General features: G+C 55.1%; 1 protein-coding gene across 10 annotated transcripts in view; it reads right to left on the bottom strand.

Annotated features, from left to right (window-relative positions):
* The window catches only part of NPRL3 (NPR3 like, GATOR1 complex subunit), a 62,255-nt gene that overhangs the window by 19,731 nt on the left and 19,634 nt on the right, over positions 1–22,890 (bottom strand). For 2 of the 10 annotated variants that reach the window (XM_021086960.1, XM_021086964.1), the window contains exons 2-4: positions 8,764–8,833; positions 3,106–3,235; positions 1,677–1,751 (exon numbers count right to left, since the gene is read on the bottom strand). In XM_021086960.1, the coding sequence (XP_020942619.1) occupies positions 1,677–1,751; positions 3,106–3,189 (159 nt within the window). In that variant the 5' untranslated portion in view covers positions 3,190–3,235; positions 8,764–8,833. Of the gene's footprint in view, positions 1–1,676; positions 1,752–3,105; positions 3,236–8,763; positions 8,834–10,602; positions 10,622–14,258; positions 14,629–22,890 lie in introns of those variants that run through there. The other 8 variants (XM_003481079.4, XM_013987733.2, XM_021086961.1 and 5 more) reach the window with 8 other exon arrangements.

Genomic DNA, 22,890 nt, shown 5'->3' with positions numbered 1-22,890 from the left:
ACTTTCTCGCTGCCACTTCTGTACAAAAGCCATCGTGCAGCTCACACAGGCCCAGCCAGAAAGAACGACCAGATTCTTGAATGGAAACTGATAGCGGGTACTTCTCGGGAGCGCTGCTCTGTCAGAGCAGCGAATCTAAATTTCCTGACTCTCCAAGTCCCTCGTGACACGAGCTGGTCCCTACTCGGGGCTGCTTTTTATGGTTATTTGGACCCCTTGTATTTTGACAGCTTTATTAGAAAGACAGCTTCTGTGACCAGTGAAAAGGCAACTTCACACAGTGCTGAAAACTGCCTTAAGAGCCAATTAGGCTTAATTACAAAACAGTGGGGGAGTTCCCATGGTGGGCGCAGCAGAAACGAATCCGACGAGGGGCCATGAGTTTGCAGGTTCAATCCCATGCCTCGTTCAGTGGGTTAAGGATCTGGCGTTGCCGTGAGCTGTGGCGTAGGTTGCAGATGTGGCTCGGATCCTGCATTTCTGTGGCTGTGGTGCAGGCTGGCAACCTCCACATGCGGGTGCAGCCTAAAAAGCAAAAAAATTAAAAAAAAATAAAACAATGGAAAGTAAGAGTTGGTGAGGATGTGGAGACCCTGGAACCTGGTGGTGCCTGGTGAGGATGCAAAAGGAGCTCTGGGAACGGGTGGCGGCTCCTCAGGGGGTTAAACACAGAGTCGGCAAGTGACCCCACAACTCCACTCCCGGTCCACACAAAACTGGTTCACACGTGTCCTCAAGAGCATCGTTCTTAACAGCCGGAGGTGGAAGCCACCCCGAAGTTTCCAGCAGAGGAAGAGAGAGAGTGGGGAGCGCGAGCGGGAGCAGAGGAGGAAAGTAAGCACACGGCACAAGACGGGAGAATCGCCGCCTCCCGTGAAAGAAGCCAGACACGGGGGGCCACATCCGCCGGGTCCTTTTCCTATGGAACATGCAGAACGGGTAAATCCACAGAAACGGAAAGCAGGGCGGCCGTTTTCGGGGCTGGAGGTTGCCCTGGTCACCTTGGGTGGAGAGAACAGTCTTTCGGGGCAAGGAATCTGGACAGTGGTGAGGGCCACACATCACTGTTACCAGACGCCCCCAAGACGTCCCTTTAAAATGGTTAAAATGGACTTTTTGGGGGGCTGTGTCTGTGGCATGTGGAAGTTCCTGGGCCGAGGACCGAGCCTGAGCCACAGCTGTGACCATGCCAGATCTTAGCCCTCTGCGCCAAAAAAGAACTGCAAAATGGTTAAGTTTTATGTCATGCAGAGATACCTATTTTTTTTAGGGCCGCACCCGCAGCACATGGAGGTTCCCAGGCCAGGGGTCCAATCAGAGTTGCGGCCCCCAGCCACACCACAGCCACACGGGATCTGAGCCGCATCTGCAACCTACACCACGGCTCACGGCAACGCCGGATCCTTAACCCACGGAGCGAGGCCAGGGATCAAACCCGTGTCCTCACAGACACCGTGACAGGGTCATAAACTGCTGAGCCACAGTGGGAACTCCAAATGTTATTTTAAAAAACAGAGGGAAGCAATGAAGGCCGACTCTTCCAGCCCAGGAGGCCAGAGCCACACCCACAGTCTGAGTTCTTGAGGCGCCGCGCGGCCCCCCCACTCTTCCGTTAAGCCCCCCCTCGACCCTCCCCCGGCCCCGGGCGCCCTGCTCTCAGCCATGTACACACTCACCCTCAGTGCAAAGACCACGTTAAAGAGAATCATGGTGGGAGCCTCCCTCTTCGGGGATGGGTCTGTCTTGGAGACCTGGAGAGAGGCAGAGATCCAGTGAGCAAGCACGCAGGAAACGCACGCAGAGCTACCGCCTGCCAGCAGGGAGAATGTTCCAGAACACAGCAGAACCGGACGAAAGCACAGCCCGAGGGCATGGAGAAGCGACCATGGCAAGAGCTGGCTGAGCAGACAGCATCCCAGTGGAGAGAAAAGGAGGGAGGTCAGTGCTGTGACCCAAAGTGACGCCACTGCCCTGGTCACCTTGGGAGGGACTCAAGGAGACGGAATGCCCCCTCCTCTATTGCCACCCCAGGTCCCCCTGACTCCCCACTGCCACCCGGGTCCCCCTGAGTCCTCCCAGGCCGTCGCTGTCAGGCAAGACAAGCACTCAGGCAGGCGCTCCCGCCCAGCAGACAGGGCTGCCAGTGGGGTGCCCAGCAGTCCGGGGCCCAAATAAAGCAGCCCACAGGTGCTGCCACCAGGGGGCACAGGAGTCTGGGGCCCGCTCCCCGAGCCACCCCAGCCAGGCCTTCACCACACCGTCCGTCCCTGCAGTTCTGCAGGGCAAGACCACCAGCAGGCTTCATCACCCACAGGCCATCTGTGGGGCTGAGCCCACCGTGGCACCAGGTGCCCAGCTATGGCCCCTGTCCTGGCACCTGAGCTGTCTCAGAAGCTCCACCTATAGGCTTCGGCACAGAGAAGCTCTGAACCACATCGCAGACCCTCACATGATTTTGGCTCAGTCTTATGCTGTCAGACCCAAACCTTCAGAATCTGAGGGGCACTGTCGCTGACTCTGCCTGTGTGCAAAGGACTGACTGTCACCGACTCTGCCTGTGTGGAAAGGACTGACTGGCTGTCACCGACTCTGCCTGTGTGCAAAGGACTGACTGGCTGTCACTGACTCTGCCTGTGTGCAAAGGACTGACTGGCTGTCACCGACTCTGCCTGTGTGCAAAGGACTGACTGGCTGTCACTGACTCTGCCTGTGTGCACATGACGGACTGGCTGTCACCAACTGCCTGTGTACAAAGGACTGGCCGGCAGGTGCTGGTGTGCAGGTCCCTTGGCCGACGGGGGACTCAGTCTCCACTAGAGGAAGCATAGCAAGGGTTTGGGACAACAGCAGGAGTGAAATCCACACTCTTGCTGGCTGTATCTCTTGATAGTGATTAGAAACGTTTACACTACCGCCCATCCAACTCAAGTGTCTGACGAACGTAGCCAAGCCTCCTCCATAGAAACAGGCGCCTGCGTCCGAGGGAGAGGCCGCCGTCAGGAGGGAGGCTGGATGCAGACAGCAAATGGGCGGGCGGCGACCGAGACCACGTCGGGACCCCGGGGCCCCGGCGGAGCCGGCGGGGCGGGCGCCTGCGGGCCGTACCTGCCCCAGCGCGTGCTGCAGCAGCGTCGGGTGCCCAACAAAGCGCACATTGTCGATCTTCAGTTCAAATTTCTGGCCGCACATTTCAGACTTGGTTGCCAAAATCGTCGCCAGAATGACATCTGAAAACCTTAAAAAAAGGCAGAGTGGACATGAGTCAACCATGAGTACAGCACCAGGCTCGTGGCCCCCCGGGCATGTCTCGGACAGGCAGCTTCAGGCTCTGCTCCGTGGCTGACCCGGCAGCTCCCATCCGTCACCCCCGACCCCCGGGATGAGGGGTGGTTCTGCAACGGCACAGAATGAGGAGGCCGCAGGCTCGAGGAGCTTGGGACAAACAAGGGCACTGACCCTGAGCGGGCGCTGACCCTGACCTTCCAGAGGGGCCCTCAGCCCTGGAGAAGGCTCACAGGGGCTGCGGGGGGCGGGGGGGGCCCTGACCGCCAGGTGTGCCGGGCTCTCCCCTCAGTCCCGGGAACCCCCGCCTAGAGAGCTGTGTGCACCGCGCTCCCTGCAGCACGGGCCCCCCCCCAGCTCCGCCCTGATCCTGAACCTGCCGGTTGTCACGAGGGGGGACCCGTCGCAAATGTGCGAGATGTATGGAGCCACTGACTGCACGCACACTGGGACCCAGAGGACCAGATGCCGGGGGGAGGGCAGACGCGGACACAATGCCTGTTTACGGCCTGCCTCCCCCCTTGGCCAGGGGCCTCTGCACCCAGGCCTCTGTCCCGCCCTGCAGGGAAGAGATAAGGGAGAGGAGCTCAGGGCAGACTCTTATCTCAGCGCCCAGGCTCGGGCTGCTCGGTGTCTAATCTGCAGCCAGAAGGCAGAGCAGCCCTTCACCCCTTCCCCACCTGGGGCAGCATCGCCGATGTCCGGGCAGAAGGACACGCTGGCCGGGGAGGGGCTCCAGCTCCCCCAGCGCCATGCTCTGTCCCCCAAGGCCACTGAGGACAAAAGCTCTGGGCCTTCCCAAGGAGCTGTGGTGAATCAGGCGCCACGCAGAAGTGTCTGGGGGCGGAGCCACTGACCCCAGCACCCCCATCGGGTGAAGAGAAGGGGGAGCTGCCGACCCCAGCACCCCCATCAGGCGATGAGAAGGGGGAGCTCTGCCACACACGCTGAACCAGCAAATGCCCAGGGTGAGGGCGCCCAGGAAGGGGCCGAGCCCTTAGACCCATGGGGCCCCCACCTGAAGCGGGACGAGTGGTGCGGAGCTGCCTGCAGCGGGGGCCTGGCGGGACCAAACACGGCTTCCCAGCCTCCCCCCGCCAGCCTGCAGGGAGCAGGGAATCGCTAAGGCCAGGGGGTCACGCTGCCGTCCAGCCTCCCCTGGGACTGCGCGTCCCAGCTCAGCCCACCACCCCCAGACAGAGCAGCCACAAAGGGTTTGATGAGAAGGCGCCACCTCGCCTCTTGCCTTCCGACCCCAGCGGGCAGTGTGGGGGACACGTCCCCGCAGCCCCAGCCCTCGGCCCCCGCTCCGGGTGTCCCTCCCTGGAGCACTGCTCCCTGGGTGACCACACCAGGGGTGGAAGCGCCAGCATCTTAAACCAGAAGCATGCGATGATTTCTTCCAAGATTCTCAGCGGTTCGCCCTGCCCCGCCCCCACCTGTGGGGCACGGTGATGGGGAGGGGGCCCAGGGCATGGCACCCCGACAGCGCCAACACTTCCCATCCTATCTGAACAAGCGCCACCCTCCACTCTGCCACCCGGGACTCAGGGATACAAAGACACCAATAGAAAACAACCTCCCACCACCTGCGAGAGCTTATTTTGACTGTGCGCCGATCCAAAAATCTCCACCAAAAACCTCTGCTCTGCTACGAAGAGCCAGACAGCCCGGAGCCCCGAGCCCCCAGCCCCCAGGCTCCGGCCCAGGAACCTGAGTTAGCTGGGCTGTGGGAGGGCACCTGCAATTCAGAGGCGAGCAGTGGTGGCCAACGTCCTGTGGATAATTGTCCACCCGAAAGGCACCCTCCCGACAGCCAAACACAGCACCTTCCCACCTGGGCCAAGGAGCCCAAGCCTGCGGAGGGAGACAACCAGAAAGCCACGTGCTCTCAAGCTAAACGTCGCACCGGCCTAGGCGGTCACCCAGGGAGGCCCTCTGGTCAGGCACTCTGCTCGTCGGAACGAGTCTGGCCTGAGCCGTCCACTCGCCAGAGCTTAAAGTTACACATTTACAGAGAAAAAAACACCTGCGTGACTTTAGAGCTTATGCAGTATCTGCTGTCCTAACACAGTAGAGACGCTTCCACCCTGAGAGTCAGAGCTGGCGACATAAGCACTACAAAGAGCCAACGGAAACAAAAACAAGTGACAATGTTTGTTGCTTGTTTCCAAAATTGACAAAAATTCTTTTCCCCTGTTTTGACGATGAAAGCCCTGGTAAAAATATTACAACACAATAAAAGAGCTGTTAAAAATGAACATTCCCACAGTAACTCAGAGATTTTTAAAAAAGAGAACACACTTAGGAGGATGAGCAGCTCTGCTATTAAACAAGCCAAGACCCTCCACTCCCACTGAGATGCTTGGGAACAGGGCCTATCCCCTGGCCTGGCCCAAAGGAGAGCGAGGGACCCCGCCCCTCCCACTCTGGGGCGCACAGGTGCTCTGTGTACCTGACACTGGGGTGTGGGGGACGGGACGGCGACGCCCGGTCATCCCTCCACACCCCCCACTTCCCGGAGAAGTGCCACATGATGTCATGTCATGTCATGCGTCACGTCAAGGGTGCCACATGTCACATCACATGTCACCACGTAACACTGTGTCATGCGTGTCACACAATGTCATGCGTCTCAGACAGTCATGTCATGTGTGCCACGAACGTCCTATCGCATGTCATGTAACGTCACGTGTGTCACACAATGTCACGTGCGTCACGTCCTGTGTGTAATGGGCACACACAAGAGCATTCATACCCAAGCACCATGTGCAACACCTGCCCTTGGGAGAGGCCCCCACCAACGTCCCCCGAGAAATGAAGGCCAGGAGCGATGCTCTCTGGGGGCAGCAGGCGGTGGAGACAGGAAATCCTGCTCTGCTTGCCCACCGCCCTCTGGGGCACTGTGCCCGCCAGGAAAAGGGGCGTCTGGGTGCACGTCTGGGCCCCGCCACCCCTGCCCTGGCTCTCGGGTCAGGAGAACTGAGGGCGTCCAGGTGGCAAAGGCAGGGGGTGTGGGAGGCCTGGGCACACGTGGGGCTTCGGGCAGTGAGCCTGTGCCCACCGGTCCTTCCCCACCACCGAGGGCCATCAGGAACCCAGCATGGTCAAGACAGGGCGACAGGGATGGAGGCAGAGAAGGGTGGAGAAGCCTCTGGCTCGCCCTGCAGCCAACGCCCATCGGCAGGAAGACGGCCTGAGACAGGCGTAGGACCACAGAGACCAAACAAAAACACAGGGGTTCTAAACTTCGAGAAGATGTTTAGAAGCGCTAAGGTCTGGCCGAAGCTCGACCCCTCATGTGCGAACCCGGGCTGCGCAAGAGGGAGTCAGCTCCAGAAGCCAGAGCTGGAGGCCCGCCCGGGGCAGAGCCCACTCCGCACGCCCGGCTCAGGGGCCCGGGGCAGAGCCTGCTCGCACACGAGCCTTCGGTCTGACAAGGCCGCCAACACGATGACACGAGGGCCCCACAAGTGGAAACCCCGCAAACCGCGGAAAACCGCCGACAGTCTCCGCCCCATTCCCACGACTGCTCGGCCTCCTGCAGCGCTGGCCTTCGCGACAGGGACACCCCTTTTCCAAACCTGGAGTCCAGACAACATCCCTCTCCTCCTCTCCCCACCCAATTCCAGAAAAGGGTGCCAGGAAAACAGCGGCCAGCAACTCCTGGGCCCTGAGACCCGCCATGGTGGTGACTCACTTTACGAAACCAGCCTCCCGCCCAGCCACGCGGCCGACAGAGCCTCCCACACGACGATGGGCGGGTTCAGCACAGCAGCCGCGCAGCCCAGCGGCCCCGGCTCTCCGGCCACGTGGTCAGCACAACCGGGGAGCTCCAGACCTGACTCCGTTTAGTTCCAGCCCGTCTCGGTTTCAGGGGCCGCACTGGCCGGTGACAGGGATCCTGGGCGGCCCCGCTGCCCGGAGGCAGGCCACTCGGAGGGGACCCATCGGGCCTGTTCACACGGCTTGGATCTGGCCACCAGACGGCAGGAACACTGCCCTGGTTCCAGGAGAAAAAGCACTTCGAGAACGAGCGCCAAGGGAAACAGAACGGGCGTGAGGCTCGGGACAGGAGCCCAGGGGCCGGGGCAGAGCGGAACCACAGCTGGGCCCCGGAGGGCATCGGCCTGCATCTCAACGGGTGTAGGGGCCGGGGGAGGGACCATAAGGTGCCACACTGCGCTCCGAGGACCGAACGAAGGCATCCTTGAATTTGACCAGAGTCGAGAGAGCGGCGGGCTGCAGGGCACAGGCGCATCCGCGATCCCCGACAGCCCCGCGGCTCCCTCTTCTCGACACTAACCCGAGTGAGTGCGTTCCCTGGGAAGCATCCCCGCGGTGGGTTTATTACAGCCTCGGAGCAACCTTAGGTGGGGGGCCCTGCCGGCCCGCCACGGGAGGTCTCTGTTCCCGGAGCTCGGCATCTTGGGCAGCCCGGGTGCCCGTCCGCGGATGGAGCCTGGACAAGGAAGGCAGGTGGCCGCCCTGCTCTAAACTATGTGTGACACGGGTGGGGGACCAAAGGTGCCCACCCACCAGAGGTGCAGGGGCAGCAGCTCTCCAGGGGCCTCGACCAAGCCAGAGCTGGTTCCCAGCTGCCAACCTCAGAGGCCACGACAGCCACAGGCCTCGACACCAAGCAGAAGGACCCGCGGGCTGCCCAACAGCCCCCACGCCCGGCCCCTCCTGCGGGCCCTCTTCCAGACCCTCCCTCAGAGACAGTCCCTGGGCAGGCAGAGGCCGCTGTCCACCTCACAGCAAAGGATGAAAAGCGCTGGCCCGGGACTAGCCTGCGCCGTGGCCAGGGCACGCCTGAGAACCGGGCAACGCTAACACACCACAGGGCATGGGCCCCAGGGGGGGGCCTCAGCTCCTCTCCCCGGACGTCCCTCACGCAGGAGAGACCACGGACTCGCTTCTCTCCTTCCCCTGGGCCTGGTGCACGAAGCTTTCAAACGAACCCAGGAAGGCAGAAGTGGGCATTTCTGATGGCTGCCACCCTGACAGCACTTCCCAGAGAGAAGAGGGCGAGCCCTCGGGAAGGGACAGGACCTGCCTTCCATCCGCGCCCTAGAAGAACAAAGGCCACAGGAGCCCTGGCTCTCCGCCCACACCAGACCTGGACACGCTCTGCTGCACCCCAAGACCTCACTGGACCTCAGGATGCGGGCTTGGGCACTAAGGGCTGGGGACAGCTCTGGGTGGGCCTGCCTCCGTGCTCCTTTCACGGGAGAGAAGCATCCTGCCGGGACGTGGCCTCATCTGTCCCCAACCCGCCTCACCAGCCGCACAGCCCACAGCCAGATCACGGGACCCAGGGACGCAGCGAGCCAGAGACTGGCCGTGCCACCCCTGCCTGCGTCTCCCTAAAACGCGCACCAACTGGAATAAGGACACGGGGTCCTCGGGGGAGAAACATCCAGGTCAACAGGGGGTGCGGCAGGAGCAGCCCTGCCACGGAGCGACCGCGAGCCCTACCTGGAGTCGCCGTCCTGGTCCTCGGCGTGCTCTCCGGTGCTGTTGACAGCGTATCTGCTCCGAGGCTTAGCTGAGGGAAGGCAAAGAGCGGCGCTAAGAAAACAGGGTCCCCCACAGAGAGGAAGACTGCGAAGCAGTGAAAAGGGATGGTTGTTCCCACTGTGGCACAGCAGGTTAAGGAGCCCACGCTGTCTCTGCAGCTGCACAGGTTCGACCCTTGGCCCAGAGCAGTGGGCTAAGGATCCAGCCTTGCCACCGCTGCAGCTCAGATTTGATCCCTGGCCCGGGAACTTCCATATGTCGCAGGGTAGTCGAAAATGAAAATACAAGCCAATAAGAAAAGCCCAACAGCATGGTGCTGGCACAAAAAAAGACATACGGATCAATGGAACAGAACAGAGAGCCCAGAAATAAACCCACACACCTACGGGCAATGTGTCCACAACAAAGAAGACACACAGCTGGCCAAAAAGCACATGAAGATATGCTCGACTCGCTCGTTATTAGAGAAATGCAAATCAAAACCGCCCTGAGGTGTCACCTCGCCCGGGTCAGAATGGCCACCACCGCCAAGTCTACAAACAGGAAACGATGGAGCGGGCGCGGAGAAGAGGGGCCCTCGCACACTGTCGGTGGAGATGGGAACTGGTGCGGCCCCAATGGAGAAGAGTGTGGAGGGTCCTGAGCCAACTGAAAACAGGACACCGCGAGGTCCGGCACTCCCACTCCTGGGCACGTACGTGGAGAACACCATCACTGGAAAAGACACACGCACCCCAATGTTCACTGCAGCTCTACTGACAACAGCCAAGACGGGGAAGCCACCTAAATGTCCACGGACAGAGGAGTGGGAAAGGAGGTGGCGCATACACACAAGGGACGACTACTCAGCCATGAAAAAAGACGAAAATAATGCCACCTGCAGCAACATGGATGGACCTGGAGCTTCTCATGCTGATAACGTCAGACAGAGAAAGACGAATATCATAGGACAGCCCTTACAGTGGACTCTAAAAAATAACACAAACGAACTTATTTACAAAGCAGAAACAGACTCAAAGACATGGACCATGAACATAGGGCTACCACAGGGGAAAGGGGAGGGAGAGATAAACGGGGAGTGTGCGGCTGATGGATGTGCACCGCTACACACCAAATAAAATGGAAAAAAGCAAGGATCTGCTGGATGGCACACAGAACTACAGTCAACATCCTGTCATAACTCAAAACGGAAAAGAATCAAAAAAGACCACACTCACAGACGCCTATCTCAATCACCTCGCTGCACGCCTCTAAGGAACACAGCCCTGGAGATGGGCTGCACTTAAACAACAAAAACTGCTTCTAAAATGTGGTATGTGCACACGATGGAACATTATTCAGACAGGAAAAGGAATAACACTTTGGATGCTATAACGTGGATAAACTTAAAAACACTGGATAGGAGCTCCCGTCGTGGCGCAGTGACTAACAAATCCGACTAGGAACCATGAGGTTTCGGGTTCGGTCCCTGCCCTTGCTCAGTGGGTTAAGGATCCGGCGTTGCCGTGGGCTGTGGTGTAGGTTGCAGACGCGGCTCGGATCCCGCGTGGCTGTGGTTCTGGCGTAGGCTGGTGGCTACAGCTCCAATTCAACCCCTAGCCTGGGAACCTCCATATGCCACGGGAGTGGCCCAAAAAAATAGCAAAAAGACAAAAAAAAACAAAAAACAAAAAAACAAAAAACATTATGGATACGTGATAAATGGAAAACATGGATAAACTTAAAAACGTGGATAAACTTAAAAACATTATGCTACGTGAAAGAAACCAGACACAAACGGGCAAATACTGCACTTACATGAAACAGAGTTGTCACCTCATGGGTACAAGTTTCAGTTTGGGATGATGAAAGAACTTTGGAAATAAGAGAGGGGCAATGGTTACCCAACACAATGAATGTCAATAATGTTGCTGAACTGCAAACCTAAGAAGCGGTTAAAATGGCAAACTTCATATTATGTATTTTTGTAATAAAAATGTTTTAAATTATGATTTCCAAGAAACTGTGATAATATGGGAAATGCTTTTGCTACTACGTTAAGTTTAAAAAACAAAAAAAGATCGTATATACGGCATACACACAGACACACAGACACATCCCCTTTCAGTGTATGATGGTAACCAGGCTGGAAAAGCACAGGCAAAAGAAAGAATTTTTTTTTCTGTTTTTGGCCGTACCCACAGCATGCACAAGTTCCCAGGCCAGGGATCGAACCCAAGCCACAGCAGTAACAATGCTGGATCCTTAACTCACTGAGCCACAAGGGGCTCCAAAGCAAAGTTTTTGTTTTGTTTCATTTTCACGGCCACACCCGAAGCACATAGAAGTTTCCAGGCTAGGGGTAGAACATGAGCTGCAGCTGCTGGTCTACACCACAGATCCTTAACGCCTAAGCCAGGCCAGGGATCAAACCCACATCCTCATGGATCCTAGTTGGGTTCATTACCGCTGAGTCACAATGGCAACTCCAAGAACTTTTTTTTATGGCCACACCGAGGCATGTGGAAGTTCCCGGGCCAGGGACTGAATCCAAGCCGAGGCTGCAGCAACATCAGATTCCCAGCCCACTGCACTGGGCTGGGGATCGAAGCCATACCTCTGCTGCAGTCAGCTTCTAAACCCACTATACCACAGCAGAAACTCCAAAAGAAAGAATTTTTAAATTTCACGTACCAATATTCTTCATGTACAAAAACAACAAGACTTTACCAGAACAAAGTTTAAGGACTCAAGGACGTTGATCGCGGGCAAATTGTTCATGCACAAGAGGCCCATAGAGAAGATGGAAATGCTAACAAGGGCGATGAGAACAAGGAGAAGCACAGAGCCTGCTCCTGATGGAGAAGACACAGCACCCAGACCTCGTGCTTCCCATTGAATCACCGGGTCCAGCGAGGCCACCGAGACACCCCAACAGCTTGGGAGTGGGGCCTGACGCCGGCAGCGCTGTCTACAGGGAAGCAAGCAGAACGGCCAGACGGACAGCAAAGAAGACAAGCAATGAGAAGGGACGAGTCCTACCTGGTCGTGTGACAGAGAGTAAGGGTACAGGAATTCATCAGTGGGGGACCCACACAGAGACACATCAGGGGAGGTAAGGGGCGTTCCCGTCGTGACGCAGCAGACACTGACTAGGAACCACGAGGTGGCAGGTTCGATCCCTGGCCTCGCTCAGTGGGTTAAGGATCTGGCGTGCCCCTGCGCTGTGGTGTAGGTCTCAGATGCGGCTCGGATCCCGCGTAGCTGTGGCTGTGGTGTAAGCCGGTGGCTCCAGCTCCGATTCGACCCCTAGCCTGGGAACCTCCATATGCCGAGGTACAGCCCTAAAAAGACAAAAGCGACCAAAAAAAACAAAAACAAAAAAGACAATAAAGTTCCACAGGAAAACACCAGAGACTCTTCTTGTTAATAATCTTTGCGAGCAGAAGGCCGATGAATGACACCAAACTCAGAAACCACAGAACAGACTGAAAACCTGACCCCATAAAAATCAAATGCAGAGGCAGCCTGGCGAGGTATGTACAGCTTTGTCACAAAGGCCTATTTGTATCCTAAATACATAGAAAGCACCTTCAAATCGACAAAGAAAAAAAATCAAACAATCCAAGAAGAAATTAGGCAAAGGTGATGAACGGGCTGCTCACTCTCTCAGAAGACAAAGGCCCTTAAAACTACCATCAGATACCGCTGTTCACCTGGCTCACTAAGAGTCTGTTAAAAACACGCAGCTGGAGTTCCCGTCGTGGTGCAGTGGTTAACGAATCCGACTAGGAACCATGAGGTCGCGGGTTCGGTCCCTGCCCTTGCTCAGTGGGTTAAGGATCCGGCGTTGCCGTGGGTTGTGGTGTAGGTTGCAGACACAGCTCAGATCCCGCGTGGCTGTGGCTCTGGCGTAGGCCGGTGGCTACAACTCCGATTCAACCCCTAGCCTGGGAACCTCCATATGCCGCAGGAGCGGCCCAAGAAATAGCAACAACAACAAAAGACAAAAAAAAAAAAAAAAAAAAAAAAGAAATAGCAAAAAGACAAAACAAAACAAAACAAAAAAAAACACGCAGCTTGGCATTCCCACTGTGCCTCATCTGGTAAAGAACCTGACTCGGATCCAAGAGGATGTGGGTTTGATCCCTGGCCCCACTCAGGGATAGGGAGCCAGCACTGCTGTGAGCTGTGGTGTAAGTCGAAGATGCAGCTACACTACCCACCCCCTAGCCCAGGACCTTCCACATGCCGGGGTGTGGCCCTTAAAAAACATTTCTTGTTTAAATCACAGCATGTTGCACAAAAATTCTTTGGTGGTAATTTGGTAATTCCAAGTCTACAACCAAGACAGTGAGTGAAAATGAAAACAACAGGTCAGAACACAGTGGATGGTGCGTTCACTTGAGCTTAGAAAAGAAAATAACCTGCATATATACCGGTACTTTTACACAGAAGATTCTAGAAAGATGCACAGGAAAACGTTAAGGGGAGGTGGGTGGCTTACAGGATGATGATAAGAAAGAGCTTTCTTGTCATGGTCTAAAGCCCTCTGTCCCTTCAAAACTTTGTACTATCTCGGAGCTCCCGTCACCGTGCAGTGGTTAATGAATCCGACTAGGAACCCTGAGGTTGAGGGTTTGATCCCTGGCCTCGCTCAGTGGGTTAGGGATCCGGCGTGGCTGTGGTGTAGGCTGGCGGCTACAGCTCCAATTCAACTCCTAGCCTGGGAACCTCCATATGCCATGGGTGGGGCCCTAGAAAAAGACAAAATTTTTGTATTATCTTAACAAACTTAAAAGTAATTTATTTTAATTATATAAATTACGAATTGAACTGCAAGTAACTTAAATGCCCATCCACAGGGAAAGGGCAGCGGTTGCGGTAGCACCAAGAGAGCCGTCATCTGTTCACTAGGTTGGAAACCGCTCCAAGGCAGATGGTCAAATGGAAAAAGGGAGACAGAACAAGACACCTGTCTATGTGTGTGTGCGCGGGGATGGGGGGACACACACTTTCCTGGGAGGCGAGGCTGTCCCCTTGACATGTGAAAGTCCTGGGGCTACAGCAGCAACGGGGCCCCTGCAGTGACAGCAGAGGATCCTTAACCCACTGGGCCACCAGAGTACTCCAGCAACATCCTATTTTTCTGCGGATAAGGAGCAAAGACCGAATCGCTAAGTGGTTACGCTGCAGTGGGGAGGGGCAGCAGAACCGGGGGGAAGGCCGGGCCGACTCCCGAGGTACCTGCGTTTCCTATCTCACCCAAGCTGAACACACGCCTACAGGGCTTCCTCTCTTCCGAAGGCCTAGAGACACTGACGAAGTGTTTGCAACACTGGCTGGGGCGTGTGGGACGAGGAGCGACGCTCTCCCCGCTTCCTCGGACGTTTCCCTACGTCCCGAACACTCTCCTTGGACAAGAAAGGGAAACCACCTGGCAGCTGCCAGCGAGGGGCCCGGCGCCCACTTACTTGTCTGGGACGCCGGGTGCTCCTGGCTTCTTTGGAAGGGGTACCTGAACAGCAGCTTATTGCCCCGGCTCCCCGAGCTCACCAGGATCACGCTGATGGGGCTGGTGTTGTCCCCCATGCCGCCGGGGCCCGGAGCGGTGGGGGCTCCGGGGACGGCGGGGGCCGGGAAGCTGAGGGCTCTGAGGACCGGCCGGACCTCAGAGGACCGGGAGTCGGGGCACAGGGGAGGCGGGGGTTCGGAGCAAGAGCGGCCGGGGGGGGGGGGGCGGGGAAACGGGGACAGGGGAGCCGGGCCGACCGAGCGCGCGCAGCAGTCGCCCAACCAACGCGCCACCTAACGCGGCGGCGAGGCTCGCGAGACTTGGCGGCGGAACCCGGCCAACAAGCAGACGCCCGCGCTGACCGAGGCGCCGGCGCAGGCGCAGGCTGCTGAGTGCGCAGGCACGAGGCCTCTCCCCGGCGCTCGGCTCGGGGGCAGGCGGGGAGCCCCTCCCTTCCGCGGCGGGGCGGGGCGTCTGCAGGGCGGACGCAAAGCCGGGCCGGTCTCGCCCTGGGGTTGGAGGAATCTTTAAATGTTGCTTTTTTTTTTTTTTTTTTTTTTTTTTTTTTGTCTTTTTGCTATTTCTTGGGCCGCTCCTGCGGCATATGGAGGTTCCCAGGCTAGGGGTCGAGTCGGAGCTGTAGCCACCGGCCTACGCCAGAGCCACAGCAACGCGGGGTCTGAGCCGCGTCTGCAACCTACACCACAGCTCACGGCAACGCCGGATCCTTAACCCACTGAGCAAGGGCAGGGACCGAACCCGCGACCTCATGGTTCCTAGTCGGATTCGTTAACCACTGCGCCACGACGGGAACTCCTAAATGTTGCTTTTTTCGTTGTCAAAGTAACACTTGCTTTGGGCAGAAAGCTCTCGCTTAGAAATACTGAAATAAAAATGAAAAGTGAAAAAAGTCACTTCAGGAATTCCCGTTGTGGCGCAGTGGTTAATGAATCCGACTAGGAACCATGAGGTTGCGGGTTCGATCCCTGCCCTTGCTCAGTGGGTTAACGATCCGGCGTTGCCGTGAGCTGTGGTGTGGGTTGCAGACGAGGCTCAGATCCCGCGTGGCTGTGGCTGTGGCTCTGGCGTAGGCCGGTGGCTGCAGCTCCGATTGGACCCCTAGCCTGGGAACCTCCATATGCCGCGGGAGAGGCCCAAGAAATAGCAAAGAGACCAAAAAAAAAAAAGTCACTTCACTGAACACAGACCTAAATCTAAGAGCGAACACTAAACTTTGAGGAGCCGCGTGTAAGTCCTAGTGACCAGGGCGAGGCAATGGTTTCTTCAGGGTGACACCAAGGGCACAAGCGACTAAAGAAAAGACGAATTGGTCTTCGTCGAGTTAAAAACTTTTCTGCTTCGAAAAACAGTACCAAGAGGGTTAAAAGAGAAGTTAACCCTTGTGGCTCAGCGGGTTGCGGACAGTTGTCCCTCAGGATGCACTTGGATCCCTGGTCTCGCTCGTGGGTTAAGGATCCTGCGTTGTTGAAAGCTGTGAGTAAGTCGCAGATGCAGCCAGATCTGCTGTGGCTGTGGCCAGCAGCTGCAGCTCTGATTCCACCCTTAGCCTGGGAACTTTCCTATGCTGCAGGTGCACAGTTAAAATATATATATGTATATATATATACATATAATTTTTAAAAAAGTTCCCACTGTGGCTCAGTGGTAACTAATCCAACAGGTAGCCATGAGGTTGTGGTCCAGATCCCTGGCCTCATTCAGTGGGTCCTGAGGTCCATCATTGCCATGAGCTGTGGTGTAGGTCTCGGACATGGATCCCATGTGGCTGTGGCATAGGCTGGCAGCTGTAGCTCTGATTCGACCCCTAGCCTGGGAACTTCCATATGCCACAGGTGCAGCCCTAAAAAGCAGAATAATAAAATTTGAAAAGAAAGCTAAAAGAGCACACAAGGACCCAGTATTTGCAAGTCATCGATCTGATGAAGGAACTGGATCCAGAATATATATTTTATTTTATTTTATTATTTTTAGGAATGCACCCAGGACCTACACCACAGCTCATGGCATTGCTGGATCCTTAACCCACTGAGCAAGGTCAGAGGTGGAACCCGCATCCACATGGATGCTAGTCAGGTTCGTTAACTGCTGAGCCAAGACAGGAACTCCCAGAATATATATTTTAAAAACTCTTACAACTCAACAAGAAAAAGACCAGTGGATTAAGGATCTGGCATTGCTGCAGCTGTGGCACAGGTTGCAGTTCCGGCTTGGATTTGATCCCGAGCCCAGGAACTTTTGCATGCCACACTTGCGGCCAAAAAGAGAGATCGGGAGAAATAACAAGTGCTAGTGAGGAGGTAGTTAAGTTGGAATCTTTAGACACTGCTGGTGGAAATGCAAAATGGTGCGGCTGCTGGAACGTCCTCAAAAGTTTGAACATAGAGTTCTCACGTAACCCAGCAATTCCAGTCCTTGATAGGTACCCAAGAAAATGAAAACATACGTCCACATAAAAATGAAAACTTACACTACCGAAATTTCATAGCACCAACACTCAAAGCAGTCAGAAATAGGAGTTCCCGTTGTGGCGCAGCGGAAATGAATCCGACTAGGAACCATGAAGTTGTGGGTTTGATCCCTGGCCTCGCTCAGTGAGTGAAGGATTTGGTGTTGCCTTGAGCTGTGGTGTAGGTCACAGACGTGATTCGGATCTAGCGTTGCTGTGGCTGTGGTATAGGCCAGCGGCCACAGCTCCGACTGGACCCTTAGCCTGGGAACCTCCATATGCCATGGGTGCGGGCCTAAAAAGACAAAAAGTAAAATAAAACAAAATACAAGCAAACCAAATTGCCTTCACCTGATGAATGGGTGAATCAAATACGATATAATAATCCATGCAGTGGGAATGGTTTCAGTCCTAAAAATGAGTGAATTACTGATCCTAGTGAATCTTGCAAAAATACATATTGTATCACTGCATTTATAGGCACATCCATAGAGACAGAAGGGAAAGCAGCATGGCTTGTCTCGGCCTGGAGCAACTGGAGCATGCAGCTCCTAGTGGCTGTGGGGTTTCTTTGGGGTGATGGTTGCACAACTCTACGAACCACTAAAACCCACTGAAATGCACACTTTAGATGGGTGAAGTTTATGATGTATAAGTTAACTGGGGGTTTTTTGCCCCTGCCCGTGGTGTATAGAGGTTCCCAGGCCATGGATCTCATCCACACCACGGCAGCAACCCAAGCCGTTGCAGTGACAATGCCAGATCCTTAACATATGACGCCAGGAGGGAACTCCCCCTGATATATGACATTTATCTCACAATACAGCTGTTCAAAAAAAAAAAAAAATCACCTCAACCCCCCCATCCCAGGCTTCCCTGGAGGTGACTGCAGTGAAAAATCCAAATCCTTTTTTTTTTTTCTTTTTCGGTTTTTTGTTTTTTTAGGGCCGCACCAGGGCATATCGAGGTTCCCGGCTAGGGTCTCGTTGGAGCTGTGGCCACCGGCCGCCACCACAGCCACAGCAACACCACAGACTTAACCCACGGAGCGAGGCCAGGGATCGAACCCACAACTTCGTGTTTCCTTAGTTGGATTCGCTTCCGCTGCACCACGACGGGAACTCCAATAACCCAAATCTTTTTCAAGCGCATAGGAAGCGCAGGAACATGGTGATGGTGTAAGCGGTAAACCCGCGGCGCTAAGCGGTAAACCCACAGCGCTGCAGTGAAGCGGACACAAAAGTGCATTTCGCAGGAGCGATTCAAGGGTCCAGTCTGCCAGGGTAAAGGGCACATGCATTTGAAATGTCTCTGACGTCGCCCACAAACGTATCGCCCTGCCCAGAGCCGCATAGCGCTGACTTAATTTTCTTGCCAAAATTTCCAGAAAGAAAATAGTATCTTAGGTCACATTTCTTTATCACTGAGGAGCAGAACTACCTGCCTTGCTGGATGATTTCTCAGCACCTGGGAAGTGCTTCCAAGTTTCCTTCTAGGTTGTTTGTCCCTCTTTGGTGGGTTTTTTTTTTTTTTTTTTTTTGGTTTTTGGTTTTGTCTTTTTAGGGCTGCACCCACGGCATATGGAGGTTCCCAGGCTAGGGGTCTAATCAGAGTACTGCTGCCAGCCTGCACCACAGCCACAGCCACGTGGGATCCAAGCCGCGTCTGCGACCTACACCACAGCTCATGGCAACAGGGGATCCTTCCCCCACTGAGCGAGGCCAGGGATTAAACCTGCGTCCTCAGGGATGCTAGTCAGATTCATTTCCACCAAGCCACAATGGGAACTCCGATGTGTTCTTTCTTTGTGGGCCTTACTTACCCTCGGTGCGGCCTTGGCAACTCTTTCCCTGAGTCTAGTACTTTTTAATTTTATGTATTATCAAAAGGTTTCCGGAGGGCCCGTTGTGGCTCATAGGGTTAAGAATCCGACTGCGACCCAGCGTTGACACGATGGGGCATTGCCATGGCTATGGCACAGGCTGGCAGCTGCAGCTCTGATTCGACCCCACATGCCCCAGGTGTGGCCCTAAAAAGAAAAAAGAAAAAAAAAAGATTTCTGAGGTCTCCCCCCCGTTCCCATGAATGTCCCCGGAATGCAAACAGGGCATGGCAGCAGGAGGCGAGGCTGGACGAGCTGAGTTGATGGGGAAGGAAGAGCCCCCTGTCTGGGGCGCTGGGAATCTGGGGGTGCCCAGACATGAAAACTGGGACTCCCGCCAGGGACTCCCCTCTCTGACTTCCGTGGACGTGCTCCTGCCCCACTGGTCAGTTCCATGGCCCCAGAACCTGGCTGTTCTTGCCGGGGGGAGGCCCAGACGTGGAGAAACCACCATTCCTCAACACCCTTCTCAGGGCCCGCTCCCCGCCAGCAACCTTCACAAGAGCGCCCACTACGTAGATAAGGTGGATGACATTGGCCTTGTAACAAGCACTAGAATCACGGGGCTCAGGTGCAGGGCTGTCTAGGGCTGGTCTGGAGGACCCAGGGTTCTGGATTCCCGACCATCCTCAGCAGCAGCCCCTGAGGGTCTGGGTGTGCCTGCCTCCCTGGGCGGCTGCAGAAACCAGGGCTCATGGTCACTCCCTGGCTGGTCCAGCCTGGACCAGGGGTACGCTGGCCCTGCTTTGGGCCTCGGTAAGAAAAGTGGGAACCAGGGGCTCCTGGACCAGCCTCTGCTCACGGCGGGGAAGGTCCTCAGAGGCACCCTACCCTCTAAGACTTCACTTTATTTATTTACCTATTTGTGTTTCAGTTCCACACCCGCGGCATATGGAGGTTCCCAGGCTAGGGGTCCAATCGCAGCTACAGCTGCTGGCCTCCACCACAGCCACAGAAACACAGGATCCGAGTTGTGTCTGTGACCTACACCACAGCTCAACGGCAATGCCAGATCCTTAACCCACAGAGAGAGAGGCCAGGGATCGAACCCAAATCCTCATGGATCCTCGTTGGATTCATTTCTGCTGAGTCACGACGGGAACCCCTCTAAGTCTTCACTTTAAATTCAAATAACTCTGCTCTGTAAAAGTAAGTGGATTCTTGGAAACCAAACCCCGACCCTTCCTCCCAGCCTGCCCAACCCCCACCCCGGGCAGGGCCAGGAGGCTGCTTGGAGGGCCAGGCCTTATCGGGTCCTGCCACATGGTCTGGGCCCCACAGAGGCACCTCCAACTGTCAGAGGGCCAGGCGGGACTCTCAGACCCTATCTGCAGTGTGGCTGCCCGCAGAGAGCCACTCACACACTGCGGTCACATGGCAGCGGCCAGTCCCTCCTAAGAAGGGGGGGCCTCGCGAACCCCCACCTGAGGTTACAGCAGTGAAATGGGGGTTCTCGAGGGGGTGGTCCGCCAGGGGCTGCTCTTGGGGGAGGATCTGTAGACCCGTCTCGGTCTTCTGCTGAGACGCCAGAGCCCATCGGAGTTTGGTCCCCGCTACACACGCTCAGAACAAGCCTGGGCTTGGAATCCGGCCCACAGACCAGCAGGTCTCAGCACCCTGAGATCTGGCACAGGCTCAGGCCCCCCTGCTGCAGGCAGGGAAGCCAGGGCCCAGGGACAGGGACCCACGGCAACCTCAGGCTCCTCTGCCCACTGGGGCTGGTTCCTCCTCCACTGAAACTGAACGTGCTTTGTCATGTCCCCAGGCCTCCATCTACTCAAAACACGTAATGAGGAGCTCCTGGCTTGGTGCAACGGAAACAAAGCCAGCCAGGAACCGTGAGGTTGCAGGTTCCATCCCTGGCCTCACTCAACAGATGGGGGATCCAGCGTGGCTGTGGCTGTGGTGTAGGCCAGCGGCTAGAGCTCTGATTAGACTCCTAGCCTAGCCTAAGAACCTCCATATGCTGCGGGTGCAGCCCTAAAAACAAAACAAAACAAAACAAAAAACAGTTATGGTAATAAAACCAGACACACACGGACCTGTGAGCTGCTGTCAGCCAGAACCAGACACCAGCCCTGCTCCCACCACGGAACATCAGCCCAGTGAGCACGGTCACCCAACTCCAAGCACCAAACAGTGAAGTTCTCTGCAAGGTGATGTGGAAGTTCCATTTTGCCTCGAGTCCAGCACAGTGCTTGGTCCACTTTTTAAAAAATTGAGGTGTCCCTGCTGTGGCGCAATGATTAAGGATCCCGTGTGGCTGCGGCTGCGGTGGAGGCCGGCAGCTGCAGCTCTGATTCCATCCCTGGCCTGGGAACCTCCATGTGCCACGGGTGCCAAAAAAAAAAAAAGAAAGAAAAAAAAAGAAAAGAAAGGAAAGGAAAAAAGGAGAGAGAGAGATAGAAATGGGTTCCCATTGTGGCACAGCAGAAGCAAACCCAGCTAGGACCCATGAGGACGCGGGTTCGATCCCCGGCCTCTCAGAGGGTGGGGGATCTAAAGTTGCTGTGAGCTGTGGTGTGGGTCGCAGATGCGGCTTGGATCCTGCGTTGCTGTGGCTGTGGTGCAGGTTGCAGACGCTGCTCGGATCCTGCATTGCTGTGGCTGTGGTGTAGGCCGGTGGCTACAGCTCCAGTTCGACTCCTAGCCTGGGAACCTCCATATGCCGCAGGTGCATCCCTAAAAAGACAAAAGGTGAAAAATAAATAAATAAATAAATAAATAAAAGAAATCCTGAGAGGGATCCTTTAAATAAAAAAGCAGTAAGAAGAAATAGGATGGAGGAAATCACAACTGGAAAGTCCTCACTTAAATTAGCCAGTACGCAGAACTCAAAGAAAAAAAAACTTCTGTAAAAGCAACAATAAACCCAAGGATCAGCAAAAGGACAAACATGCAGATGTTAAAAGGACGTCAACATCATAAAACGTGGGGAAAGAAGGTAAGGAAATCTGGACACTTTTTTCTAGACTGTGTTTGAGCCTACGTGATTATGAGGCTGAAGCCAGCAGATATAGGAAGTGGTGAACAGACTTGAAAAACAGCGACCACAAATCAAAACCCAACAGTGCATTCACAAAAACTAAAAAGACGACGACACAAGCACAAAATAAAAGGAAATCATCCAACAAAAAAGGAACAAAGGAGAAACATGACCTGCCAACAAATAAATACATAAAGTGACAATAAATACATATCTATCAATCATTACCTTAAATGTCCACGGACGGAACGCTCCTTAAAAAGACAGAGTGGCAGATTGGACAAAAAACAAGTCTACAATGTGCTGCCTACAGGAGACTCACCTTAGGGCAAAGGACATACATAAATTGGAAGTGTAATAAAAAAAAAAAAAAAAAAACAACTGTAACTGCAATGTATACATCTAAGGATGACCTGACCCCCTTGCTGTACAGTGGGAAGATAATAAAAAAAAAAAAAAATTGGAAGTGACGGGATGGAGAAAGGTATTTCATGCGAATGGAAAAGACAGGAAAGCAGGAGTTGCAATCTTCATAGCAGATAAAATAGACTTTATTTTGTTTTGTTTTTTGTCTTTTTGCCATTTCTAGGGCTGCTCCCGTGGCATATGGAGGTTCCCAGACTAGGGGTCCAATCGGAGCTGTAGCCTCCAGCCTACACTAGAGCCACAGCAACGCAGGATCTAAGCCACGTCTGCAACCTACACCCCAGCTGACAGCAACGCCAGATCGTTAACCCACTGAGCAAGGCCAGGGACCGAACCCGCAACCTCATGGTTCCTAGTCTGATTGGTTAACCACTGTGCCACAACAGGAACTCCTAAAATAGACTTTAAAATGATGGCCATAAAGAAAGACAGAAAAGGACACTGTTGACTGATAAAAGGATCGATTCAAGGAGTTCCCAGCAGGGCTCAGGGGTTATCGAACATGACAAGGAACCATGAGGATGCAGGTTTGGTCCCTGGCCTCACTCAGTGGCTTAAGGACCCGGCATTGCCGTGAGCTGTGGTGTGGGTCGCAGACGAGGGTTGGATCTGGAGTGGCTGTGACGCTGGCATAGGCTGGCGGCCACAGCTCCAATTGGACCCCTAGCCTGGGAAACTCCATATGCCATGGGTGCAGCCCTAAAAAAGACAAAAAACAAAAAAAAAGGGGTCCATCCAGGAAGAGGATATTCCGCTCATCAATATCTATGCCCCTAATCGAGGAGCACCCAAATACTTACACCAAATACTAACAGACATAAAAGGAGAAA

This window comes from Sus scrofa, chromosome 3 (assembly GCF_000003025.6).
Source record: "Sus scrofa isolate TJ Tabasco breed Duroc chromosome 3, Sscrofa11.1, whole genome shotgun sequence".
Taxonomy (NCBI): domain Eukaryota; kingdom Metazoa; phylum Chordata; class Mammalia; order Artiodactyla; family Suidae; genus Sus; species Sus scrofa.
Note: the sequence above shows the minus strand (reverse complement) of the source record. Positions and strands in the feature narration are given on the sequence as shown.